This window comes from Excalfactoria chinensis, chromosome 23, assembly GCF_039878825.1.
Source record: "Excalfactoria chinensis isolate bCotChi1 chromosome 23, bCotChi1.hap2, whole genome shotgun sequence".
Lineage (NCBI taxonomy): Eukaryota > Metazoa > Chordata > Aves > Galliformes > Phasianidae > Excalfactoria > Excalfactoria chinensis.
Genome location: NC_092847.1, coordinates 1810853 through 1837947, shown reverse-complemented (window position 1 = coordinate 1837947; position 27095 = coordinate 1810853). Strand labels below are relative to the sequence as shown.

General features: G+C 48.9%; 2 protein-coding genes across 2 annotated transcripts; both read left to right on the top strand.

The window, feature by feature from the left end:
- PM20D1 (peptidase M20 domain containing 1) lies at positions 1 to 8718 on the top strand. The gene is made up of 13 exons (XM_072356292.1): positions 1 to 233; positions 712 to 798; positions 1267 to 1499; positions 2032 to 2118; positions 2514 to 2647; positions 3068 to 3187; positions 3761 to 3836; positions 4065 to 4126; positions 4351 to 4429; positions 5170 to 5241; positions 5541 to 5709; positions 6417 to 6516; positions 7044 to 8718. The coding sequence occupies exons 1-13, from the start codon at positions 29 to 31 to the stop codon at positions 7171 to 7173; spliced, it is 1554 nt and encodes a 517-aa protein (XP_072212393.1). The 5' UTR covers positions 1 to 28; the 3' UTR covers positions 7174 to 8718.
- A 3824-nt stretch (positions 8719 to 12542) lies between these two features.
- Positions 12543 to 26889, top strand: SLC41A1 (solute carrier family 41 member 1). The gene is made up of 11 exons (XM_072356293.1): positions 12543 to 12650; positions 12873 to 13922; positions 18312 to 18419; positions 21024 to 21095; positions 21339 to 21483; positions 21583 to 21729; positions 22265 to 22412; positions 22785 to 22864; positions 23154 to 23288; positions 23949 to 24097; positions 24499 to 26889. Exons 2-11 carry the CDS (start codon positions 13545 to 13547, stop codon positions 24682 to 24684), a joined length of 1548 nt encoding a protein of 515 aa, XP_072212394.1. The 5' UTR covers positions 12543 to 12650; positions 12873 to 13544; the 3' UTR covers positions 24685 to 26889.
- The last annotated feature ends 206 nt before the right edge of the window (positions 26890 to 27095 follow it).

The window sequence follows — 27095 nt, the reverse complement described above, 5'->3', positions numbered from 1 at the left end:
AGGAGGCTGCGGCCTAAGTCAGTCAGACATGGCGGGCGGGTGCGGGCGATGGCGGGTGGCCGTGACCGCGTCGGCCTTGGGGCTGTTGACGGCGGTGCTGGCCCTGATGGCCGCAGTGTTGCTCCGTGCTTATGTGCTCCGTTCCCCGGCCATCCCACGGCTGTGGGCTCGGCGAGGGGCCGCCGTTGCTTTCAGCGCCGGAGAGAGGCTGGAGCTGAAGGAAGCGCTGCGAGGTGAGGGGCACTCCGGAGATCCCCGGGCTGTCCCGCAGGGCTCGGTGCTGGAGGGCCTTCTGTGTGATATAGGGGGCTGAAGATGAGCGAGGAAAGGCTTGTGTGTTGATAGGGCCTTGTGGGTTGTTCTTAATGTATTGCCATTGCAGCCTGACTGACACTGGGGGGAGGAAACATGAATCCCCGACTGCCTGCTATAGTGCTATGTGAGTGAGGGATTGGTTCCCCTTAGCAAAATACTGGGTAGGATTGCCCCTAATGACACCTAAAGTCTCAATCTTGGCTGAAACAGAAGGGAAACGCAACACAGGGCTCAGCTGAAGGGTGCCCGTCCTTCCCATTGCGGTCACCGCGCTGTGAAACAATCTGTAAAGCCACAAAAATGCCAAGGAATGTAAATATTGTTTTGCCTTTTTGAAGTGCCAGTCAAGTGGAGTTGGGCTGATTTCGGTGTCAAATTGATTTCTGTTTTCTGAAGGTGCTATTAAAATCCCGACTGTTTCCGTATCTCCGGAGGACTTCAATGCAACCGCTATGGCAGAATTTGGGGATTACATTCGGAAAGGTATTAAACTTTCATCCTTAGTGACCCCTGCTGCTCCATTTTATTGTAGGAAATAAGTCAGAGAGGATGCCTATGGCTCCTGAGTGCAATGGAGTTGTATGTTCAGGCTGGATGTGGCTTTGGGCTGCCTGGTCTGGTGGTTGGCAGCCCTACACATAGCAGAGGGGTTGAAAAGAGGTGATCATTGTGGTCCTATTCAACCCAGGCCATCCTCTGATTCTATGAAGGATACAGCAACAAACTTTTACTAGCAAAGTGAAAGTTCAGATGCCTTTTTTCAGTGTTTTTGTATGAGCCCAGATGGGAGTGTGAAAGTGAAGCTGTATGTCTGCTTCCTGGAGCAGGTTTGTTGTGCCCACCAAAGTTAAATGTGTGGCTGCTCCATGGGGTGTACAGTGTTAAAATGGGAAATCAGTGCTGATTTTTCTTTCTCTTGTGTTTTTTTTATTTATCTGTTCTTCCAAACAGCCTTCCCAGCTGTGTTTTCTTCCAAGTTCATTCGACATGAACTCGTTGGGGAGTACAGCCACCTCTTCACAGTTCAAGGTTCTGACTCTGCAATGATGCCCTACATGCTGCTCGCACACATGGATGTTGTGCCTGCTCCTCCTGAGGGCTGGGATTTCCCTCCTTTCTCAGCTGCAGAGCATGAAGGTTTCATCTATGGACGAGGAACGCTGGACAACAAAAACTCTGCCATTGTAGGTCTCTTTCAAGATAAGAGAAATGGGCAGATGTGGCAGTTGGGTAGATGGTTGATTTCATTTCTTGTTCGTTGGAGTAAATATCTCATTGTTCTGTTTCTGCTTGAGTACTGTTTGTATGAAACACGCTGTTCATTAACGTAAGTGGGATTGGTAGCTCAGGTCAGAGCCAGGCTGTGTAAGGGATAGACAATTTAAAGGAGCAGGGGAGTCCTTGGGTGATGAAAAGCATCGTGCTTCCTATGCAGTTTGTCCCTGACTTCATCAGTTGGAAGAACAAGCCTGCAGTGTGTTGTGTGAGCACAGACTGATGCTGTACATCACACCAAGTCTGAAGCATTATTTGAGGGCCATCAGGAGGAGCTGAAGAAGTAAATACTCGGTTGTGAGCAGGAGAAAGTCTCCTTGCGGTCTGAGAATGCATCGTGTTTCCTTTCTGTTACATTGCAATCCATTACACTTATTCTCCCACTAACACCACAGAGTAGTAAAATGTTCTGAGGTGGGTTTATGTGTTTCTTTTCTGCAGGGCATTCTGCAAGCTCTGGAATTCTTACTGAGAAGAAATTACAGACCCCGCAGGTCTTTCTATGTTGGCATTGGCCATGATGAAGAGGTATTTTCTTTCATTTTGGCTAGATAACTACTTGTTGGGCATGTACATAACAAGGTTTATTTCTTTAAACCTTGTTCACCTACAAAATCCTTCCTGTTCTTTGTTGTGTGTGTAGATACTGTCAGGCTCGTGCTCATAGTTATGTATTGATTGTTTGGATTTAAGTGACACTGATGGGATTTGGTGTAATGAGCAATGAGAAAAGAAGGCAGTAGGGTGTTATTTCAAGTTGTTTTCTGATTGCAGACGTGGAAGAGCTTGGGAGTGTATGTAAGACATGGCAAGCTGGCCAAAGATTGGCTTGGTTGTTGCAGGTGATCAACAGTAAGATGCTTACCAGCATTCTTCCTTGTGGTGTGGCTAAACTTTGCCATTTCCTGCCTGGTTTCTCACAGGTATTTGGTCGGAAGGGAGCAGTGAAGATTGCAGCTCTGCTGGAATCCAGAGGAGTGAAACTCTCCTTCTTGCTGGATGAGGGAAGTGCTGTACTGGACGGCATCATTGCAGGCATGAAGAAGCCAGTAGCTCTGTAAGTAAAAGAGAAAGAGAATCAATGTGATGAAAGTGATTCATTTCCATTAATTATGTGTTAGAAATGACCTTGCTAATGTCACCTAAATGTTTTCAAGGCATGAGGCAGTGTTGGCATTGCTGAAATGACAGTGAGCAAAGGGCCTCCAGTTTGCTTGCTGTCCATTGCAGCTGTGCTGACAAAAGCAGAATGTTCTGCTTATCTCATGCAAGCATGCTAATTGTATGCTGTAGAGTCTGCTCACAGGAGGAGAAGCCAAGACATCAGGCCTCCAAATGTTTAAAGACTGTGCTGGGAATTTGTTATTGCTGCTTCTACAGTGTTACATGTAGTGCTAGAATTATAGGGACTGGTTTCTTCTACCTGTGCTCTGCATTTGGAGTCACATCAATCATTTATTTGTTTGTATTTGGCCAGAATTGCTGTCACAGAAAAAGGTTCAATAACACTGAATTTCACCGTGGAAAAAGAGCCAGGACATTCATCCTTCCCTCCAAAAGAGACAAGTATTGGCATTCTTGCAACAGCAATGTCCAGGTGAGAGCTTCCCTGTTGTCTGACATCAAAGACAGTCGAGCTGGTTCCTCAGGCGTTGATATTTGACTTGCTTTTGTAATATTTGTTTTTAGAGTATTTAGCAAATTCCCCCTTACAGGTTTGAAGTTTGCAGCTCACTTTGAAGGGCAGAAATGCAATGCCCAGCAAAGGGACAATAGCCAAATGTCTGGGGTGTCTGAGCTGGTAATTGTCCAAAGCAATCAACATGATGTAATGCTAGAATGTTTTATCTTCTCATTACGTATCTCTGTAGGTAGCAAACTGACTAGTAAGTACATATTTCAGATAAACCTCAAATTTGGAGTCATTTTTTTAATAGATTTCCATGTATTCTTGACAAGAATCAGGCCTCCACATTTCTTCAGCTGATCTACAAAGACTTTTGCATGTGACTGGGATGCTCAGAAATGTAAATTGGAACCATATTCACATATGAAAGTATGATTACGTCTCCAATACACAGATATGTTTTAGAAACCAAATCCCCATCATTCTGGAGCAGCAACAGCCAAAGACTGTTTTCATTTCAAATGTTGCTTTGCTTTGCATTAGACTGGAGCAGAATCCCATGCGCAATCTGTTTGGCCATGGTCCGGAACTCATGACTATGGAGCACCTTGCATCGGAGGTGAGGAAAGAGCCATAATTTCCTTCCCAGTTTTTCATATTGCGAAGTGAAGAGTAACCCAGCATATGAACTTGGAGCACAGTTATGTAATTCTTGGAAAGAAGACTGAAGCTGGCATTTATCCCATGCTGAGAGTTGTTCCTGTTGGCCTTGTTTTGCATGCATGCATGTGTTATCTAATTGAAAACTAGAAACTTACTGATCTGTGGTTCTGTTTCTTCCCTTCAGTTCAGTTTTCCTCTCAATCTCATCATGAGCAATCTCTGGCTGTTTTCACCTATTGTCAGCAGGTAAGAAATCATATCCTTGCTGAATGTTCTCAGCCTCACTTGTCAGAAACTATTGATTCCTGGTCATCCCAGCAATTCAGTTATATCATTTAAAGTCGATGCTTTACATTTAATAAGCAATTTGTTAATTAAATAGGCCTCAGTTCAGCTTGTTCCCTATGTAAGTGTGCTGCTTATGTTGAAAAGAAATGTCTTTGAAAAATGACTCTTTTTCTTTTTGTAAGAGTTCTTGCCTGGAAACCTTCCACTAATGCCTTGATTCGAACTACTACAGCAGTCACAATGTTCCATGCGGGAATCAAGGTAGCTTCATCTCAATTATTTATTATTTTGTGTAGTACAATGGAGCAGTTAGGGCTTTCAGTCTGTGTCTATATAAATCTAATTGTAAGATCAGCACAGCCCTTGTCTTAGTCCCTGTGTGCTGTCACAACCAGTCTTGTTCCTTCTTCACTCATGACTTGAGTTTTAGCTGCAGTTGCAACTTCTTTCCTCTGTGAAGTATCTGAAACCTGTCACAAAGAGACATTTGTAAACCAGCCTTAGAATTGTTTACATAATAGGATAGACGAGAAACCACACAAAGTATTGTGGACTGAAACTCTGTTACAGCTGTGAATGCTTCCCTTGCCTAGATGGGAACTTGCTTTTGTGAGCGTAGGTCAGGCTTTTACCATTATTTAAGGAGGGTTAGCATGCACCTTGGACTGAGAAAACAAGTTCTGGCTGATACAGGCAGATTTTGCCCTGATAAAGAGGTGTAGCTGTCCAGAAAATATCACAGCCCTGGAAAATAAACAGAGTGTTTGGTGTGTCCCTGGTACAGGAGTGATACAGTGGCTGAACAGTGACACTGAGTGGCCGGGAGGGAAGTAACACTCTGATTTCTTTTGTTGTTTTAACTCATACCTTTTCATTGTCACAAAGTGTAAATACTCATTCTGTAGCAAAGAAGAGTAAGTTACTTTATTAGTGAAGACACAACATATCCCGTAACTGAGGAAAAAATAATGTGGCGATAATCTGATCTTCTTATTTTCTAGCTCAATGTCATCCCATCATCTGCAAGAGCAACGGTGAACTTCCGGATCCACTCTGCAGAGAAGGCCGCAGAGGTATTCCTGCCTGCACAGTTATTCATCTTTTGCTCTCATCTTGGATAACTTACTTTTTTCTACCTTTGAAACAGATGATTAATGGACTGGAAGCTTCCTTATGTTTTAATGGTTTTCTATGTTCTTGTGCATTTTTTGCCTTCCAAGCTTTTGAATGTATTCTACTGAAGAATCATACATAACACAGCTCAGACATGGGATGTGGCAATACAGTGCCTTGGTGTATAAAAGAGATGCTCTCTCTCACTTCTTTCTTCTCTTTATTATTATTATTATTAATCTCTGTGACTTACCCATAGGTGCTAGAGACAGTTAGAAACACGGTTGCTGATGACAGAGTGAAGATTGATGTCGTAGAGGCCTTTGACCCCCTTCCAATCAGCCCATGGGATGACCAAACTTTTGGAGTCCATGTTTTTCAAAGAACCATTCTGGATACTTTCCCAGATGTTGACAGTGTAGTCCCAGGTAACAGCAAGCACATGACAAGTGTTTCCTCTTCAGCTTCCGCCCTGCTTTTCTCTCCCCCACCTCCCAATATTGCCTTGTTTCCATGTTCTGTGTGTTTCTCCACCCCAGCTGTTAACTACTGGAAACAGCTGTTTTTTCCTCTTTTGCTCAGTTCCCTCGTTATGTTTTCAGGTTTTATGTTAGTTTTTAGTTTGGTGGAAGTAAAAAAGCAAACAGGAAACAGACAGGAACAATGAGCCTTGAATTTGACTCTCTGCACATACAAAGGAATCTCTTCAGGGAAGAAAGGAACTGTGAGGGGAAAGTAGGAGGTCTTCTTTCTTTAGCTCTTCTTTTATTGTTTTCAGAGCTGGCAAAGCCATTCCTGCTTTTCTGTATTGTTCCTTATGATCCCAGCCCCCTTCCCTTGCTTGCAGCTCCTTCCTATTTCTGTGCTGTTTGTTGGACTGCAGTTTGAACTTTGGTGCAGGTTTAGTATCACAGCTGTTCTTAGCATGATTGAATCATATGTTTGGTTCCTCCTCTTCATAAAGGAGACAATGTTGTCCTTCCAGGATGCTCCAATAAACTGCTCTCAGTGATTTTTGATGTTGCTCAGTGTCACACAAAGCTCTAATCAAACCTTTCCTTTCTCCTGGGGGAAAAAAGTGTGAGTCATTAAATTGCTGCTGTCATGCAAAGTAAAGCTGAGGTTTGTTTTCCAGGCACGTGTATTGGAAACACAGACAGCAGGCATTTCACTAACGTCACAGATGCCATTTATCGATTTAACCCAGTGCTCTTGAAGTCAGATGATCTTCCCAGGTACTGTATTCTGTCTGCATGTGAGCAGCTGTTTGGGGTGGGGACTAGAGAGAAGAGAGGGTTGATATGCATTAGGCTGAAGGAAACCCAGCCTTGTATACCTTGGCATGGTGCTGGTGTTGCTGCATGTTCTGTATGGCCACCCATTTCCTGCATATTTGGGTGCTGCACAAATAGGGGATGGTAATTACACTGAGAGAGTGTTAGCCCTTACTCTTCTTTACTCTAAATGTGAGCAAGACCTCGTTCAGGTGTCCCATGTTGGTAGAACAGTGAAGCCATCTGGCTTCTTCATACGGTGCTGCAGTGTGAAAGGTGTTGTTCTGGTGCTTGGCCTTGTGCTGTGAGCCTTAGGATTAGCGAAGTATTTCAGTTAGACTGAGCAACAGACACTGCAGTAGTTTTGGCATCTCTTGCTGTATTTTTGTGCTGAGCATTGCTTAATGAAGAGGCAAGTAGGTGCTGGGAATGTGCAAGTGGGTCACAAATGGACATTGGAATGAAAAACATTCTTCTCTTTCTACCAGGATCCATGGGTTGAATGAGAGAATCTCGGTTGAGAGTTATGAGAAACAGGTCGAGTTTCTCTTTCAGCTCATTAAGAACTGTGATGTTGACGAGCTTCCGGAGCCTCACGCAAACTCTCATGAGCTGTGAGACAAAAACCCAAGAGAAACAGCTGCTGAGGTGGACTCTGGGATGGCAGAAGTCTGGGCCGTAAGCAGCAGTTGTGTGTTGCATGTTGGGTGATATCTGGAGTTTGGTTTTACATACTGTGGTTTACATACAGATGGAACACTGCTGGTTTGCAGCACCAGGCAGGCATACAGTTTGCTGTTAAGTGATAAGAATAGGGACAAAACACAAGCACCCAGATTTCTGTGCTTCCCTGGCCTTACATGCAGCCATTAATCTGACATTATTAATTTTTTTCATCATTTTCTTCAGTCTTTAAGCCTCTGAAATTGGAAGTCACTTAAAAATCGAAGCTGTAATTCGTAGTCATTCATGCATCGTTAAAGAGGCTGATCCTCCGATGTGTGCTTTTGACAAAGTTGTCTTTGACAGTTAATTAGTTTTCACTAATGATGTGCCTGTCAGAAGCTCACGTGAGAACATGATGGGCTGTAGGTTGGGTGTCATTAGATACAGCTGCACTAAGAGGCTGTTGCACTGTTGATGGGGTGGGCTTCTTTCCCAGCTGATCCTTTCAACCAGCATCAGTGTTGCTCTCAGGTGGTGCCAGGGTGAACTTGATACTGCTGCTTCCTGACTGATGTCTGACTGTAGCTTAGAATGCTGAGCTTTGGGGGTTTAAGCTGTGTTGCTTTAACGTAAGTTGTTCTGATCTATGAGGTGCTAGAACTTTTCTTCCTCTCTTTTCTATGACTGTCTCTCTCTAGTAATGCCCAGGATATGTTGTGATGCTGACTGTCCAAGTAAGGAAACATGGCTTTAAACAGCTAAACTAAACCAGTACTGACTGATCATCCCATTTCTTTATGCACTGAATCCATTTCTGTAGCATTCCTCTTTTGTTCCCCAAAGAGCTTCATTGTGAAAGATGGTGCAGCTCTCCCATTTCCTCCAGTTCAGAGGCAGCTGAGCCTTCTCTCCACCCTCATGGCCTACTCTACCACTCCTCACTTTACCTGTTGCTCAGCTCTCTGGGAATCCTAATGTACACAGGCTATTGATATTGGCTGTGTTTTTATTTCTTCTTGCACTAGCACACCTATCTTTGTTGGCACTTAAGGGGTTAAGCATTCTTTTGGCCTCAACAGTCTATTCAGTTGGAGTTACTGTTGTTTATAAAGAATTCAGAACTAGGCATTAGCCAAAGAAAAGACTGTGAAGGCTGCTTTCTTGCACTGACATGCAGACTCTGCTATAGGAAGGAAGCAAACCTTCTCCTGTTGCAGGGATGTGTCTCTCTTTCAGAGTGTGAGCGATACACTGGACTTGGATGGTTGTTCTGCTCTTAATTTGTGGTGTAAAATGGTGCTGGGATGTGCAGGGAATACCCAGGAATGTATCCTAAAAAACACTGGAACTGTGATTCCTAATATCCATTTTCCTATTTATTTGCAGTCTGATCTTATCAGTATTGCCAATGGGCTGAACTGTATCAAGCTATTAAATAACTGAAAGCAAATCAGCACTTTAATAAAGCAACGAATACGGATTCTTTTCATGATTACCATTTAGTTTGATGATGTACCTTTATAATTGCAATGAAATCACTTCCACACCTGATTCTACAGCAGAGCGAGTCGTAAAGTTTCCATCAAAACAACCCCACGTATTTTCCAGCTGCTTTAGTCTTTGTACCCTCCTTGGTGTTCTTTTGATAGAAAAATTACCTAACTCTGTTTATCTGTTACTGGGTAGTAACATACAGGGTTCAATGGTGTCTCGTGGGCCCTTCCAATCTTAACTGTTCTGATTCTGTTGTAGGGGTCGTGTTGCTAAAAGCTTAACTTAGGCCATGCTGGAGATGGTGTCGTGGTGTTAAGGAGGGATCTGTCGCCTGTTCTAATAGCAAACGAGCCCTAAAGACATCAAACATCCTTTATTCTTCTGTCATTTCCTGTCCCCAAACAGAAATCAGCTGTGTTTTGGTGAGGACTGTTTCTTTAAAAGCAATTCATTGGAAGATTTCGTTTTGCTGTTGAAGGAAAAATGAAGAGCAAAACAGTTCTGGGAAGGCACGGTTGTTTTTGGCAGGTAACGTGCAAATGTGTGCCATGAGGTTTTGCTAAAGCAGTTCATTGCAGAACCTCATTAAGTGCTGCTCATCAGCCAGTGCTAAAATCACGCAGTGCCTCAGCAACATGCACGTGTTACTGCAACCTGAAGCCACTAAACTGAAGGCCTTATCCAGCAGGATGCAACGGTGGAAAGCACGTTTCCTACCTTTCCCCATTTCTTTCCAATCGTTTCTGCTGTTCTTTTCTGTGCAGCAGCTTTCCTGTTGTTTTCTCAGCTGATTAGCAGCCATGCCATGCTCATCTGGCCCAGTTCTGAAGGGTTGCTCAGTGTTTGCTATCTTCTGACAGAGCACTTTTGTGTAGTATTTGAAAGCTTAGTGTCATCGTGTCAATAAAAATGGCAGGATGATGCTTTGGCCCTTTCTGCTAAGATCACATACTTTGTATAGCAGAAGGAATTACTTGATAATATCAAGTACATCATTGCAAATACAGGTTGATAGCTCTGGCTCTTTCTTCTGTAATGAGTCACAGTGTTCTGATCATTTAGGGCAATTACCTCTGATTCATCAGAGAAGTAAAAGGCTGATTTTTCTGCTCTGAAGACACTTGGTGTTCTATCTAACAGGGTTGTGAATGCTGTTTGCATTAGTCAGATTCCAGTACGTTCACTTGTTCCTGTGTTAAAGCCATGGTAACTTCCTTCTGCATAGCCAAGTTTAGAGTTGCCATTCTTCTGACAGCCATGGGTTTGTTATTTTAGTCCCTAGGTTCAGCTCTCAGTAGAACTGCTTGTAGAAATGACACTGCCTTCACCTCCGAGCTCTCTTACAGCACTACCAGTTGCATGCCACCATCTCCCAGTGCTCATAGCAATATTCAGCAGCGCTGCCCCAGGATTTATTGGCTTTAACCAAACAAGTGTGAGTGGCTCAGCTCCACTTCCACAGCTGTCGGGGCGGCTGTGATCAAGAGCTCAGCGTGGGGGGGAAGGGAGTTCCCTGCCCTGCACTGCAGAGATCTCACTGGCTTATTTCAAAGCAGGGATGGGGGGCCCCAAAGGAAGCTGCACTCGGTTCTCAGCAGGAAGGAAAATGACTGCATGGAAGGGTGGTTAATGCAGTGGGTGGGAGACAAAGAGTGAATGCACTTCTGCGTTGGCCTGTGCCTGGGCAGTGGGGTGTGAGGGGCAACGTGCAAGTCATGAAGCATATCCTAGAAAGCTTTTGGCAATATCTTTTATAACTTCAATCCAGCGTAATTGTGTGGCTTACTGGTAGCCCTGTGAGCACTTGGATTGTGTAGCACTGTGTCTAATAGTGCACTACTGAGACAGCCACACGGAGGAGCCTGGCTGCACTTCAGTTACCGCTCTAAGTAATCAGAAAGCTCCTTCTAGCTCATGGCAGTAATGCTCTGGTCAAGGGCTGTGCTCACTGCATGGCAGTGCTGAGGTTCTCTGCATGCTCTCTGGCTGGCACAGCTCTACCAGCTGGTTTTTGTGTTTCCTGTTTGATAAAGGTGATTGCAGAGAGGCAGATGACTGTTGTAGGCTGATCCAAAGGCTACAGCAAGGGAGTTGAGCTGCTCCAGGGGATAGCAGGGAGCCAAGAGGTGATTCTCGCTTCTCCATCCCAGCATCCTTGTGCTGTTAGTCCTTTTATCACCACAATATTAGAATAGAAATGAATTTGCAGCTTATATCCGGAGCAAAGCAGCAATGACAGCCACGTCCTCAGCCCCACACGGCAGGTGTCTGTGCTGTCACTGGGTCAGCAGCTGTGACACAGGAACTTCTGCCCTGGAGGAAGCCAGGACCTTGCAGCTCCCCTCTGCCAGGTGCTCTCCCATGACTGAAAGCCCTCAGGATGTTTCCTGGCTGAGGGCTGATCTGTGTTTGTTGCAGTGGACGCAGCACGTGGGTGACACCTGAGTGCAGCTGAGAGATGTGATTTAATCCTTGAGAATAAGGATGGTGTGATGGTTCTGTTTGTTTCCAGTCCAGCAAAATTCCATGAGTTGCATTTCAGATCAGAGCCAGATTAGGGTCAGCTTCCAGCATTGCCTGCCATCATGAACATGCTCAGGTCTGACATCTGCAGGGGTAAGTTGTCATCCATAACCTACTTAGTCTGAGTTTGGATCTGGGACAGACTGCAGCAAAGCTGGAGGGTCTGAACATCCCAGAACACCCTCAGATTTTACAACAGCTTTTTGGTTTTGACTGATTTTGACCAAATCACTTTCTTTCATTGGACCTTATTGTGCATATCCAGAGCTGGACTGTGCTGTGTTAATGCTGAGCTCACATCAGTGCTATAAAACACATGGGCACAAAGTTCCATCATCCAGCAGAGCTCAGTGGTAAATTCTTTCCAAGTATTTGTTGCCTTTGGTACCTGCTCCCCTGCAATTGGAAAGCCATTTCCTGCCCTTTCATCCTCTGCCTTTCTGATCTCTGTAGCTGCTGGGGATGTTATCTATTTCTGTTCTCTTGTCTCATGTAGCTTTTGTCTTCACGCTTCCACTTCCTGAGCGTGCAGCTGGCCGGGCTGCTAATCAACAAGGTCACATTTTGGTGCACGTTGTTTTTATGGGGGTTGGGGCAAAGTGGTTCCTCTGGGTGAGATGTGGATTTTCCAGGTCAGGAAGGAAAGATGAAGGCAGAGCTTTGCAGAGCAGGTTTGTTTGGCATAAAGGAGGGCGAAGGCTGGGGCTGGAGGCTGGATTTGGGACTGCCATCCCAGAGGGATGCTGCTCCAGTTCAGATGTCACCTCTGTATGGCTCAAGGTTTCTCCTGTGTCACATAGGAAGGCTGTGGGAATCATTAGCACAAATAATGCTCGTGAGCCTTCGGAACAGCGGGTTGAAGTAGAGCAGCAGCAGGTGGGCACAAAACGGAGCGTGCTTTGCTGCTGTTAACTCGCTGCAAGCAGCGTGCTGAGGACCTGCTGCAGCACTTCGGCTTCCTTAGATGCAGGTGGATGCACGTGGTGGTGTTGCAGACTGTCTTTGGGCTGGCAGAGGCCTGAGCAGCAAAAAGGCGTTCGGGGCCGGGTCGGTGCTTCTGAGGCCTCCGATCCAAGCGGTGAGGAGCCGCGCTTCATTCATTCGAGCTCGCTCATTACCAAACGCCCTCAGCTCGGGGTCGGCAGCACGGTGGGCTCCAGGTGGGCTCGGTGTCACGTGACACAAGCCACTCCCCCTCCCCTCCCCTTGTCGGGAGGGGGCGGAGCTCGGTCTCGGTGCGTGGGCAGCGCGCCCCTCCCCGCCGCGCATGGGCACGGCTACGGGTGCGGGGTGCCGGGTTGGCCGCGGCGGTGCGGAGCGGTGAGGGCCGAGCAGCCCCCAGAGCTGCAGGCGGTGGGATCCAGTGCTGGAAGGCGGGGGTTGGACGAGGCCGATGCGGGAGCGGGGATTGAGTGAGTCCCGCGTGGGGAAGCGGCTGCGGGACTGCGGTATTGCGGTCGGGGGGCTCCGCGTTGAGCGTTCTGGGCCCTCCGGTACCGAACCGCAGTTGGGAGGGGAGGAGGGAGAGAGCGAGGCGGCTCGTTGACGTGTGGCGTGGCAGGAGGATGCTGCGGGATGAATGGGGCGTTGTGCTGCCAAAGAACGCCCGTTTTTTTCCCCTCGATGTGTTTCAGGTGAAAGGCGGCTGTTTGCGGAGCAGCGTTACGGCCAGTGCCAGCTCCTGCCCTGCAGCCTCTGTGAGTAACCTTAACTGGGGGCTGCTGTTGCTTTAAATAAGAACTGTCCGTGCCTCGCGCTGTAAGGTGAGAAATCCTTCTGGAAGGGGACGGTGGTGACACTTGGAGCTCATTGGTGGTGCTGGCAGCTTGGCAGGGAGCAGCAAGCAGGCAGAAAGGGAGCAGACGCCTGCGGGGAGCTGTCAGCATCGAGTTCTGCAAAGGAAACGTGCCACTGGAGGAAGCAATAAAGCCCTGGGAGTAAGAACTGGAGAAAGATGTGCTGAAGCCTCACACGTTGAAGAGGAGAAGCTCGGATCCTGCCTTGGTGGCTGTGTAACCTCCCAGTGCTGGAGGGAGGATAAGGAAGAACTTGCTGTAGCTCCCAGTTAACTGCTGTGTTCTCTGTTGGCTCAGCTGTTGGTGTCCCCCATTCCTGGACTTTGCTTGATGGGGATCTCTGCTGCTGGAGCAGTTTCTGCACTCAAAGGCAGGAGAGCAGGGCTAGGAGAGGTGGCCTCTAGATGCCGGAAAGGCCATTTGTGTAAGCTCCTGGCAGAAGGTCTCTTCTGGAACAGCTGCTGGCTGTAGGCCCACCAAGCTGAGGTTCAGAATAAACCTCTCTGCAGCATGTCTTCTAAGCAGGAGCAGAAGGAGACCCACCAGGCCAACGGGGCTGTGCTGCCTGCTGTGCCCATGGACTGCCTTGTCAGTCCAGACCGGGGTCAGCTGGTGGAGCCCTCCAGTTTCCTGGGACCTGATGGTGTCGGGGTGGAAGTGGTGGTGCTGGAATCCCGTGCCAATGCTAAAGGTGTGCGAGAAGAAGATGCCCTGCTGGAAAATGGCAGCCAGAGCAATGAAAGTGATGACACCAGTACAGACAGAGGCCCTGAGCCGACCTCACCGCTCAAGGAAACCTCCTTTTCCATCGGGCTGCAAGTCCTCTTTCCCTTCCTCCTGGCAGGCTTTGGGACGGTCGCTGCTGGAATGGTGCTGGACGTAGTGCAGGTAAGACTGACCCTTTGGTCACCCTTATGCTCCTGCTCCAGCTCTTAGGACAAGGTCGTGGCTGCCAAACGTGCAGCCAAAGGACTTATCTGGGAACTGAGGCACGTTCTTGCTGGGAATAATGTGGTAATCATCCCCTGATGATGACCATCATCCCAGCCCTGCAGTTCCCTGGGTCCTGTTTCCTGTTACTGCCTGTGATGTTTGCTGTACTGTTTCAGCACACTGGGCTGGTGCCAGCTGGGTTAATGATCCCCCTCTGCAGTGGGTGCAGGATGCTTGCTCAGGCTGAGTGACCCTGCTCTGCCTTCTCATGTGCTTGAAGCAACCCAGGAGCAACTGGGCTAACAGGGAGATTCCTCCTTACAGCTGCGTGGAGCTGATTCTTAGGGAAGACCAGCCAGGGAGCTGGCTGATACCTCCAGCTGCAAACTGCTGTGTTAGCAGACATCTCCTTCGGTGTTTCGGGGTGGGTGGCACTGTGGGAAGCACACAGCTCACTTCGGTTTGACGTGGGCAATGTGATGACTTAGCAGGCCGTGTCTTTCAAGCGTGGAAATCCAAGCAGGTGTCTCTGGCAGCTGATCAGCTGCTCACCTCCCTCTCGTGTGCTGTTCCTTGTCCTGCTGCCCAGCACGAAGCAGTGAATGAGGCACAAGGTTTGCTCGCATGCAGCCACATTGGAGCTGCCATCAACCAAAATCTCTCAGTTTGATGCTTTCATGTTTACTCAGATGATGTAAACAAGCCCTCGTGGTGTTGACACAAAAAGACTGATGTCAGTCATTTGTGTGTGTATCGATGGCAGTGATGTTTATCTGCACCTGAGCTGTGTGCCAGCAGGTCTGTCGTGTGATGCAGGCACTTCTTTTGCTATATTGCCCCAGTGGCTGCTTCCTGCATGCCTTAGCGTGCTGCTCATCGTTATGCTTTCTCCCTATGCAACCTGCTGAGGGAGGTTGTGAAGTGTGAGTTGTGCCTCAGAACAGGAAGTAGCAGAATATTAATTAATAGATTACTCGAAAAGAGAGCAATTTCAAGCACGATGTCGTTTGCAAAGTCCCTGTAAGCTCGTGTTTGGATCTTCTGGCAATTTCCTGGACCAGGGCTTTGAATGCAGCCCCAGGTCCTTCCTGGAAGAGGAACAGCCCTCCTGAGTGGGGAGGGGAGGGCCTGGGTGGGATACTGTGGCACACCACTGTGCTCTCCTGCCTTTTATTTACGGCCATTAGAAAGAAAGCTTCATAATTCCTCTGTTCCACAGCAGCTCAGCATGTAGCTACACAGCGTGTCCTGCCAACTCCTTTAACTCCCTTTAGCCTTGGGATTAAATGCCATAGGGTGGAATTGGGGGGGGGAGGGAAACGTGCTCTCAGCTTGCCTTCCTGCAGAGTTTGGGGAGCTGATCTTGAGAACTGGCTTCCCAGAGGCTCAGAGCCTTGGGGGAAGGAGACAGCGAGCTGCTGGGGGCAGGCAGGAGTCCCATTGCTTTGGATGTAGCCATGATTTGTGATGGATGGAGGGATCCACGCACTCAATTGCCTCCACTTGAGACAAATGGAGTAATCAGCCAGCTGTAATTGGTCTCCCCAGTGTGAAAACAAGCAGCCCTGGCCTCTGGCCACGCTGTCCCATTAATGTGTCCCTATTAATTTGTTTCTGCTCCCTTTGGGTTTGGAGACCTACATGGGTGCCACCTGCTTCTCTGTATACAGCAAGGAACTGCTGGCACAGTCCCCTCTCCCTGCAGAGCCTTGATTGTTGTTTTCCAGACTTGCCTGTTCCCTGGAGATGCTTTGGATTGGATATGGAGGAGGGAGTCTGCTCATTCCCCATTTGACCACCTCTGGTGTTAGCATTCCCCTCAGATGCAGTGGGGAAAGCTGAGCCTCACTCCTTCATCCAGGCCTGGCTCCACTTTTCATTGCTGTGCTGTTGTCCAGAACTTCATCCCAAGCCCCATTGAGTGGGGTGATCCTGAAAGAGTCTTGCAGGGCTCCTCATGCATCTGCTGAGCTCTGGACTCGAGCTCTCCTGGCAAGGCTGTTTGTCTCTTTGGGGCTTTGGGAGGACCAAGATGCAGTTTCCTTCCGTCTGAGCTGTCCTGAGTCACCGTCCTGCTCTGACCCACCCCATGATGCTGCTGCATGTCTTAACCTCCCCCTCACACAGCAGCAACAGAACACAGCAGAGGCAGAAAAGCAGCTGTTGTCCTGGAAGTGTCTGATGTCTGCAGGTGCAAAGCCTCTGAAATGCAGCAAGCCTGGAAGAACAGCAAAACACCACCTGGGCCTGATGCTGGAGCCCAGCCCCTCTGCTGGGCAGATGGGGGCTGAAGTAAGGCAACCCATGTGGGCTGTGCTGTCTGCTCCCCTTATGGGGTGTGTGAAATGGCTCTCCTATAAGGCTGTGCTCTGCAGGAGCCAGGAGGCCTTTGTGACATACAAAGTGCCTGTAGGCCAGTGTTGTATAACATCTTATATTAAGCGAGTTGGCAGGAGCCCACAGGTCCTGCACTTTGCAGCAAGCGAGCTGCTGATGTCTGCAGAAATCTTCTTGTTTTCCCTCCCCGAAGATGGCTTTTTTCCCTTTCCCCAGGAACACCTCTGTCTTACTCAGTTATGGCAGCTCTGGTTTGCAGTGCAGCCTCCTGTCCAGGTTAATGTGCATGGCCGGCAATGGGATGAGATGCAGAGGGCTGCAGCCCTGTGCTGGCTATTGCCTGTCCCTATCGTGCTTCTGTGGTCTCCTTGGAGGAAAGAGGAGCCAGGAAGCTGTTGCACAGCACTTCCAGCCTGTGGTCAAACTAATGACAGTGTTCCTTTGGTTGAAGTGATCCTGGTGACACCCAGCTCATCCTGCTGGGAAGTGGGAGCTGATTAAATTCCAGGTACTGCCCAGGGATGTCATAGTAAAGGATTTGCCACTTACAGCAAGTTGCAAAATAATTGCGATGACTGCCAGGCCTGCCTAAAAATAGTCTGAAGAAAGCTCACTGTTCCTAGGTGTGACCTTAAAGGAAGCACAGCCTGGAGCGTTGCTGTGCCAAAGGAAGTCTTTCAGACTGATTCTTTAAGGAGAAATGGTTCCAGTTCATCCTTCTCAAGTTGTTAAGCAGCCTCCTGTGATCACACTTCTCTCTCTCAGACTGTTCTTCCAGCGCTTGCAGCTTGAGCGTGGTATTGGAAAGGACCTGGCAGGAAGCTGGAGCTCGTTGGCTCTTAGTGTTCCAGTGCTGGAGACAAGCATCACAAAGGATGGAATAATAAACAAAAATAACTGAAGTCTTTCCCAACAGGAAGGTGTTAGTCATGCAGGTAGTGAGCTTTATTTGCTGTAAGGTGTTGGCTGATAGCGTTCCTTGTCCTAGAAGGAACTGCACATCCCTTTGGGTTCTCAGCCTCCCTGCCAAGGGGGGAGCTGAGGAGACAGAGCCCAGTGCAGGTAACAGAGCAGGAAGGAAACTGCAGCTGCCAACGAGCTCAGCACAGGAGGCAGCTTCTGAACACACCATTCCATCAGCTTCCTCTGAGGAGGATACCAGCCAGGCAGTGTGGGGAGCAGGGGCTATTTTGGACACAGTCTTCTCACAAAACACTGATGAGAACAGGGAATCAAGCAGTGAGGTTTGCACGGTCTGCATTATTATTTCTTTTAACGAGGTTGTGAGTTTTTGGGAATGATTTCATGTTTTCTGGGAAGCCAGTGGCTCTCCTATAAGAATGCATACCCTGCAATTATCCTAATAAACCATGCCTGCCTACTCTATTTCTTGTCCAGAGAAAACTGACTCTGCTCAAGAGCCAGGAGGGGTTGCAAATACCTGCAGGTGCGATGTATGTGGCAGGTAGAGGGAGAGCACACTCCTCAGTGAGAGCATCATAGGCTCCTGCAATGTCTTAGGTTGGAAGGGATCTTAAAGACCATATGGTTCTCTGCAGCAGAAGTGGGAGCAGAGACAGCGGTGAGCCACTGCAGCATCAGGGAGCAGCAATGCTGTGCCCATGGGGAATGCCTCTGGGCAGACTTCAGTACTGGATTCTGCCAAAACCGGAGTGTGTTGGGCAAGGCTTCTTCCTCTCTCCCTGTTCTTGGCCTCTACGTGCATAAATGTTTTGTCAGCAGTTAAGCTTTAGGGGATTTTGAACTGCAAGTTGCAGGCTGAGATCCTGTTTGTAAGCTCAGCAGGAACCATGTGGTCACTACTACGTAAATGTCAGAAGCAGTAACACTGCTGGAAAGTGTGGCACCAGAACTGGAAGTGAAACTGAGTCATCCATCCAGGGCTGCACGCAGGCAGTGCCAGAGTGCAAAGGCAGCAAAGGAGGTTCTCAATCCAAAGCAAAGGTTTCTAACCTTGGGGGGGTCTTTTTTGTTTCCATCTTGCAGCACTGGGATGTCTTCAAGTATGTGACCGAGGTTTTCATCTTGGTGCCTGCACTGCTGGGCCTGAAGGGGAACCTGGAGATGACTCTGGCGTCTCGCCTGTCAACAGCTGTGAGTATCCAGGGCATGCTGAGGAGCAGGATCATCTATTTTCTATGGGGCAGGAAGGGATGTGAACATGCATATGAATGTAGTGACCACCCAAAGCAGAGGCTGGAGCTGAACTTTCTAGCCAGGTGTTTCCATCCCATTTGATTGATTTAAAGGCTCTGTAGTCCTTAAGCTTTGCTGACAGTTCACTTCCTCATCAGGACTGCTCATGAACCTGGAGGTACAGTGCACAAAAGGGCTTTGGCAGTTTAATACCTGGAGTGCTTGGATCTGGTTTCAGTTACAAGGAAGCTGGGTGCAGACATGCAACCAGAGCAGGCCAAAACAAGCCAGGTTCAACAGGGCTGGGAGGTGAGAGCCTGCAGAGAGTTGTACAACAAAGGGTGAGATGGAGGAGAGCTTGCAGAGAGAGTTGTCAGGTGGATTGACAGCCTATTCAAGTTGATGGAGAGGAATGGCAGGGCATTTTTCTTGCTAGAACTCAGTCTGATTCCCACGTAACACTGAACTCCCTGTGAGAAATGGAGACAGGCGCTGTTAGCTCCTCAGAATAGTGTCTTAGTCCAGCTGTAAATGAATTGCTTTGTGTTTAAATGTTTCTGTAGCACAGCAGTCTCCCTGAGCAGTGCTGGAGAGAGGCATCTTCTTCTAACAGGGACAGTAATACTCCTTTATCTGTAAAGCATCTACTTGAAAGTGACAGCAAGTGACAGCCTCTTTCTTCCATCTTAAGCGGTGGGTTAATGCCAGCTGTGCCTCTTTGCTCTCAGTACCTTCTTACTCACTGAACCAGTGGCACCTGGGCATGAATTACCCTTGCCTTGGGCCCAGCACTGCTGGGAACCACCTCCACCTGGGAACAGCTTCCCTTGGTGCTGCTCTCTTCTGTCCAGGTGCTACAGGAGAGAACAAAGCTGCTGTGCTCCTGCACCGGGGCTTGCAGGGTCAGGCTGAGCACTTCAGCCTGTGGCAGGCTGAGCTTTGTTTGCTTCTTCATTCTCAGAAACAAATCCCTTTGTTTTATTCATTCCCTATTGTTCAGATCATGTCAGAATCCTCGCTGACCCAAACACAGGCCATTCTCCCTCTTGGCCTTGGCTTGGCCTTGGCCAGCTTTCAGAGCATGGACTGATCAGGGTGAGTCCTTCACCCTAACAGGAACGAAAGCTGTGCTGCCCACGTGCAAATCTCCCAGCCTTACACACTACTCCCTTATATCAATGCATGATGGGCTCTGACAGTCTCTTTAGTTCTCCCTTCTTTCCCATGGGGAGTGGGCTCTCCTTTGGGCAGCGCTTCACGATGCCGTTCTCGTGCTCGCTCTGCAGGAAAGCAGTCTGGAAGGATTTCTCAGATTGTGGGTTTCTAATTAGTGCTGCATTAAGTCACCTCAGAAGTCCCTTCCACAATTAAGAAGCAAAACTCTCCCATTAAGTCAAAGGATTAACATCCTGTTGCCATTGACTACAGCTAGGTTATGTTAATCCCAACCTAATTGCCGTGTGGCAGGAATGTTAAGGTCAGGCTTCGTATGGAGCTCGAATTCCTCTGCTGGATGTGCTGGGTGCAGCTCTACAGCCAAGGTTTTGTTTTTCCCCATTCTTTCTTCCCCTCCCCTTAAACCAAGCAGAAGAATTCACCCTGGAGATGGGCTCATCTCAGAGCTGGTGGTCGTGGCCTGGCAGCTCTCTGAAGTGTAGATGCAATAAGGAGAAGCGCGAAGGTTGGCTGATCATAGATTTCTTTCTTTGTGTGGACCAGGAAAGAAACCCGAGAGGCAGGAATTGCTGCTCTATTGTTTGTCAGAAGTCTGACACTTTCAGCCAGTGACTCCATCGTGCAACTACTTCAGATTTCTTGGGCTTTCCCCTTATGATTTCATGGTGACAAACTTGTTTCTCCCTCACGTTCATCAGCTTTGAATGCTACAAGATTGCATACGGGCACCATCTCTCTGCCTGTCCTTCTTTTCAACCTTCTGTGAAGACCAGAAGGTGTTGGGGAGAGCAGAACTCCTGTGTTCTCCATAAGCTGCGACCTGCAGGGATTCGGCTGGCTTTTGTTTGGATTGTATGCCAAGAAATTCAAGCAGCTTTCCTTCTGTTCTGGTTATTCTGATTAGCATCTCCCGTAGCGATGCCAGATGACCCGTGTACCATGGCTGCTTCCTGCTACTCAGTAGGTCCCCACGTGGCATTAGCCTTGTTTACTCAACTTTTATCCCCAGCTGTAGTTCCTGCTGCCAGCTCCTTGTGCCCACGTGGTGCTGCTCCGGCCTTGCCTCGTGTCAGAGCTGGGGGTGCTCAGATAGCTGATCTGGGATCTGTGCAACCCCTGTTTCCCTCCTGGCTGGCCAAATCAAGGGGCAGTATGACCCAGCTGGGCCTGGGCCAGACTTGGCTTCATCACCACTGAAGTGGATTCATGCAGCAGTGCGTGGCTCTGTGTGAAGGCTCTGTTATGAGAGGTGAGGGTTTGCAGTCGTTCTTTCTTCCTGCTCCTGGCACAGACCTGCATAGCTGGAAGGCAGGAATCTGTTAGCAAGAGTTAAATGCCATCCGTCTTTTAAAGGTTCTAATGGTGCTGTGATGTCTTCTTTTGCAGGCTAATATTGGCCAAATGGATACACCCAAAGAGCTCTGGAAGATGATAACAGGGAACATGGCACTGATACAGGTAAGAAAATGGGAAAGAAAGCTTGGGGACATTAGTAGTTGTTGAAGTCCAACCTGAAGAGGTGTCAGAAGGCTTGAATGTCTTTTCTTGGGTATTGACTGTCAGTATTGCATGTCTGGTGGGGAAACAAATGGCACCTTATTAGCCCATAGTCACATTAGCATAGCAGTTTGCCTTGAAGGTTGAACTTGGTGTACCGTTTTGCCTCAGTCTTCTTGGTGTTCATCTCACTTTCATTTTCAGGTTCAGGCGACCGTGGTTGGCTTCCTGGCTTCGATTGCAGCAGTGATATTTGGATGGATTCCAGATGGGCACTTTAGCCTTGACCATGCTGTCCTGCTCTGTGCCAGCAGCGTGGCTACTGCTTTTATTGCTTCCCTTGTTCTGGGTAGGAGATCTATCATGTACATTCTTCCAGCACCTCTTCCTGACATGCTGGGCTCTCCCTGCCTTCATCCTAATTTCTTTCTCTTTTATTTTGCTGTAGGCATGATCATGATTGGAGTCATCATTGGATCCAGGAAGATGGGAATCAATCCTGATAACGTAGCCACACCAATTGCTGCCAGTCTGGGGGATCTCATCACCCTGGCTCTGCTTTCAGGAATCAGCTGGGGCTTGTACAAAGAGCTGGGTGAGCAGCTACAAAAGGCTTTTGTCTTTCCCTGATCCTTGTGTCTGCTGCAGCATCTCCCTTGTGTTTCACCCTGTTCCTTTACCCTTAATCCTCTTGGGGCTTCCAAGTGCCAGGAGCTTGGTAGTGGCTCGAACAATGGGGGAAGGCAGCTTTGGTTGTAGTCTTTCATACTGTCAGCACCAGCTGGGGGTCCTCAGTGCAGAGCTGCAGCTGCGTGCTATGGATTTCCTCCTCCCTCCCCTCCACCCTGGTGGCTGGGATGCAGAGGATGTGACTCAGCCAGGTTCACTCAAAGGTGAAGCAGCGCTGGGAGGTCTTGCCCAGGAGTGGGAAGTAGGAAGGAGCAGTTGGGAAACTGAAGAGGTTTCATTCAGCAGGTGCATCAAGAGGAAACATTGGGTCTTGTTTGTATGTTTCTGACTGGGGATGGCAGCTCTGCTGGCAGGGCTGATGAGCTCAGCTGAAGTAGCACCACAGCTCTCTGCTGCAGGATGTGTCCTTGATCTGTTGCCTTTGCATATTTCCCCCTCAGAGAGCAAAGCATACGTGAATCCTTTGGTGTGTGCCTTCTTCATAGCTCTGCTGCCCATCTGGGTCATCATTGCCAAGAAGAATGCAGCGACTCGGGAGGTGCTGTACTCTGGCTGGGAGCCAGTCATTATTGCAATGGCAATTAGCAGGTAGGAAGGTGTGCAAGAGCTCTTCTCCTTGAAACACAGACACAAAATGCACCTTTTTTTTCCCCCCCAGCCCTTCCAACTTATTCACACTTGACAGATTCCAAAAGAAGATGGAGATCCAAACTTCTCCAGTTTTCTGCCAGGAAACTGGAGGTCACGTTGTGTTTTCCAGTCAAAGACACTGGGATTGAGGCCCAGGGGCATTGAGCACCTGACTGCTGGAATCCAAGGCCTCAGCGCGTGGTTGTTGCACACGTTAGTGGGGTGGATACGTCACCCAGTGCACACACTGCAGCAGGGAGGACTTGCAGTGCTCTGTGTGTGCTGCCTGATGGACTTTCAGCACTGACCTCTTTGTTCTTCTCTCTGCAGCGTTGGGGGTTTAATTTTGGACAGAACAGTCTCAGATCCGAACTTTGCTGGGATGGCTGTCTTCACCCCTGTTATTAATGGTGAGTTATATAGCAGGGTATATACTGTCCTGCAGCTCTTGGTAACATAAAGAATCTGGGTTTGCAACTTGAGTCAGGAAATCTTCGGTTTGTTCTGGAATGAAGCTTTGACCTCCATTCTGCCTACTGAACCAAGGGAGTTCTGTTGTGCACTCATTCTCAGCCTTGCAATAAACTGAGCTAATTCTGCAGCAGCTCGTCTTTGGGTTGGCGAGTTCAGAGTTTCCTTGTGCTTCATGCAAAAAGCAGCAGCTTTAAACTTCCCTTATTGTGCTCTCCTTATCTACAGGTGTGGGTGGCAACCTGGTGGCAGTGCAGGCGAGTCGCATCTCCACTTACCTGCACATGAGTGGGATGCCTGGAGAGAGCCCTGAAACAACCCCTCGCAAATGCCCCAGCCCTTGCAGCACTTTCTTCAGCTCAGGTACTCAAGTTAAGGCTTGGAATGTATCGAGTTCTGCCAGCAGCTGTTGCTGCAAATGGCTGGCTGAGCTTGGCTGAGGCCGTCACTGGAGCACTGTCACAGGAAATGGTGGCTGAGGCTCAGAGGCAGCTGTCAGCTCGTGGATGTCTGCTCTTTTGGCCTGCCCTGCCCTCTAGAGACCAGTGGACCTTTAGCAAAGCTGCTATGCAAAGAGGACACATCCCTGCTGGGTTAGGAAAGCACGTTGCCCAAGTCCTGTGCCCTAAGTGTGTAATGCTGTAATTCCTCCACCCAGCAAATCTTTTCCAGATGTTCAGGATACCTAAACCTGCCTTGAAGCTGGCTGGATTCGAGACCCTCGAATGTTGAGGGTATGCTGGGCCTATAGAGCTACAGTTAATTAACTTGCAAATGCATCTTAGCCCTGTTATTTGTAGCTGTGAACAGCCAAACCTGCATTCCTATATAGTGTGGGGAGAGGTGGTCATATTCCATGCTGCCTGGGGGAGGTTTGATGCTCCATAGCCCGGGTTCTGGCCTTCTGATAGGGAGCTGCCCCCTGGAAAGGGAGATCCCAGGTGCCCCCAGCTGTAGGTAGGCTGCACAGCTGCTGTGTTCCCATCACACTGATTCCTGAACTCCACTTTTGTTTCCCAACAGATGTGAATTCCCGCTCTGCTCGTGTGCTCTTCCTTCTGGTCGTGCCCGGACACCTGGTTTTCCTTTACACCATCAGCTCCATGCAAGGTGGACACACTACGCTCACCCCCATTTTCATTGTTTTCTATATGACAGCTGCACTCCTCCAGGTGAGCTGAAACCCCTCCAGGGGCTGCAACTGCTCAGGCTGCAGTAAGGGATGCTGACATGCCACCCGCAGCACTGAAATGAAGGAGGTGGGGAGAACATTGCGCTCTGGTGGCTTCAGCTGCTCTTTATCCCTGGGATAAAGATGTTGCTGACACTTCCTAAGAGTCCTCTGTGCTTCTGAGTCCTCTCTTTTGCCCCTGAGCTTGTTCTGGTTAGATCTGAAGGTGGAAATGCAAAATGTAGACTTGCTGGTGTTTGGGTATCAGTGCACTGAGCCTTCATGCTTGAATGTGCTGGGGATGCATGAAGGGAAGGAAGGGCTGCAGTGCTACTGTGTGAGGAGAGGGATTGCAGAGGTTGGGGCTGTGGTTGACGTGGCTCTTTTCTGCCTCCCTCCCAGGTTCTCATTCTGCTGTACATCGCTGACTGGATGGTGCACTGGATGTGGGGCAGGGACCTCGATCCTGACAACTTCTCCATCCCTTACTTGACAGCGCTGGGCGACCTGATTGGAACAGGTCTCCTTGCTCTCAGCTTTCATGTCTTATGGCTTATTGGTGACCGGGACTCCGATGTGGGGGATTAGCTCTCCCTGCCCCCCCTCCCCTCCTCTCAGCTCTCTTCCATTCATTTTTGTCATGATTGTTTTTCTTCCACCCTTGCTCCCCTTTTCCCCCCTCAACCCCCCCATCCCTTACCCCGTCTCTCACGAGACTTCATCTTTGATACAGGATTCTCATTATTTTCAATGGGAATTTTATGTGGTTTCTATTTCAAGCCAAGTTTGTACAGAAAATAAATCTAGTTTTAGGAAGGACGCGGGAGTGTAATGAGACAATCACTAAGTGCAATTTCCTAGCAGTTGTCTGACCAGTGTTCCAGGGGAGCTGCCCATCAGTCGATGGAGCACACAGGAGGCCCCCCTGTCCCAGCCACTGGAGGTGAAGGGCTGCTTTGTTCGCTTCATAAGCGTTTTAAATGCTGGAGATGAGGTTCAGATGGATGTTGCTGAGAGGGCACCTGCTAGCAAAGTGCAGCCTTGTGGGTGAGGACACGGGGATCTCCTGTTTTCTCTGTCCTGTGACCCTCCTCCCTCATGTTTTCTCCCTGCACCCCCTCACCTGTGCTTTGCTCCCAAAACACGCAGCTCTCTGGTCCAGAGTTGATCCACTTTTGTGCATTCAGGCCTGCTTCCAGCTGCAGCTGGGCAGGAGCTGCTCAGTACCTTCCCTTGCTGAGTATGAAGCATTTCAAACTCGGGAGCATCATTGCTGCTGCTGTCTCTTAGAAGATGCCATCTGTGTTCAGCCATTAGCTTTCCCTGTATGCGTAGGAGGAAGGATGAAAACAGGTCAGCAGCACAGCCTGACTTGTGCAGCCATGCCCTGTCAGTGCAGAGCTCTGTGTGGCTCTCAGCAGAGCACCCTGCTTGCTTCAGCCTGGGGGTGGTGACAGCCCAGCATGCCAGCAGGGGGCTGAGCACTGTGAGCCTTGTTTCCCTCCTGCTTTTTTGTGCTGCCCGGCTGGGAGGTGGCCAGGAAAGCCTTCCCTTCCTCCACCTGTGCACCCTGGGGGGGATTCTCATGCAGCAGCATAAGGAGAGAAGACCAGTTCTGGTTGTGTGACTGAAGCGTTTGTAATACAATCATCTTCCTGGGTGCTGTCAGAGCTTTTTACTTTTCCCATTTGGATATAAATCAATTCAGTGAGCTGAGCACGGTTTATTTAAGCGGGTCTTATTGACTTGGAAGCTTCACTCAGTGGTGCACTCAGCAGGCTCTGATGTAAACTGCATGAATGTGTGCTCGGGAGAGAGCTCCTACTGTTGGTAGGGGTGGGGATCGTAGTGTCCCATGGGACCCAGTTTTGGTGCTGCAGTGCACAAAGCATGGGGAGATGCCCTTAAAGGACCAGAGCTCACACTGCAGCCCTGTGCCTTTTGTGCTGCTGCATGTCCTCTTAGCCTGCAGATCCAGGGCCATCACCTGAGAGCTGCAGGATTTGGGGTCACCTACAGCCTGCTGCTTTTCTTCCTTCTGTCTTGAATGGCTTCAGTTCCTCCCTTAGGTTACCTTCAGCACTTCTGGCACAAAGAGGCAATGCTCCCCTCCTCACCTTGCTGATGTGAGGCTCGCCTTCCCCCTCTCCATCTCTGTGCTGTCCCCTTAGTGGCAGTAGCTCTGACCCTCCTCCTGTCCCCCGTAGTTGACTTTGGCTGCTTGCAGGTCTGATTCAGCCACAGCTCTGCACAAAAACACAAAGGAAAACCAAAACAACAAACCAATTAACCAAACTCACACCCCAAAGCAAGAACTCTGAGCTTGGGGGCTCCTCCAGCATCCTCTGCTCTCACCTCCTATCTCTGCCTGATGCTGAGGGGTGGGATATGAGGTTTTATGCTGACACATTTGTGTATGGCCATGCCATTATTGCTCTGTGCTGTGATGCCAGGGTTTGGTTCCCTGGGAAAGCAGTGGTGTCAGAGGGAGGATCTCCTGTGGTCTCCTATGGGTGCTGAGGTGCTGTGGGGTGAATGGGACGGGGCAGGATCTCATTTAGCATCTCAGCACATGGACAGCCAAAAGCTTTTCCCATCACTTGCATTCGGTTGCACGGCCCACCTTACAGCTGATTGCAAATGAGAAACGCCGGGTTGAGCTCTCTTTGTATTAAAGGAGAAACAAAAGAAATGACTTGTCTTAATTATTTATAGCTACTGTAACTGGATTGACGGATGTCAACTGCTGATAAATTATATTTCCTTAAATAAAGATGACATTTATTTATGCGGACTTGGGTGCCCTTCTTTCATCCAGCTCTCTGTGTGGTTCTGAGCTGCTCCTGTTGTGCAGCACCGATGCCTCCGGGTTGGGGGGGTGAAGGAAGGAGGGAGGTGTTGGTTCTGTGCTCCTAGGGACTGAATGGGAGCAGCATAGAGCTGTGGATGGGGGGGGGTCAAGAAGCAATAAGGGCTGTCCTATGAGGGGTGGTCAGACA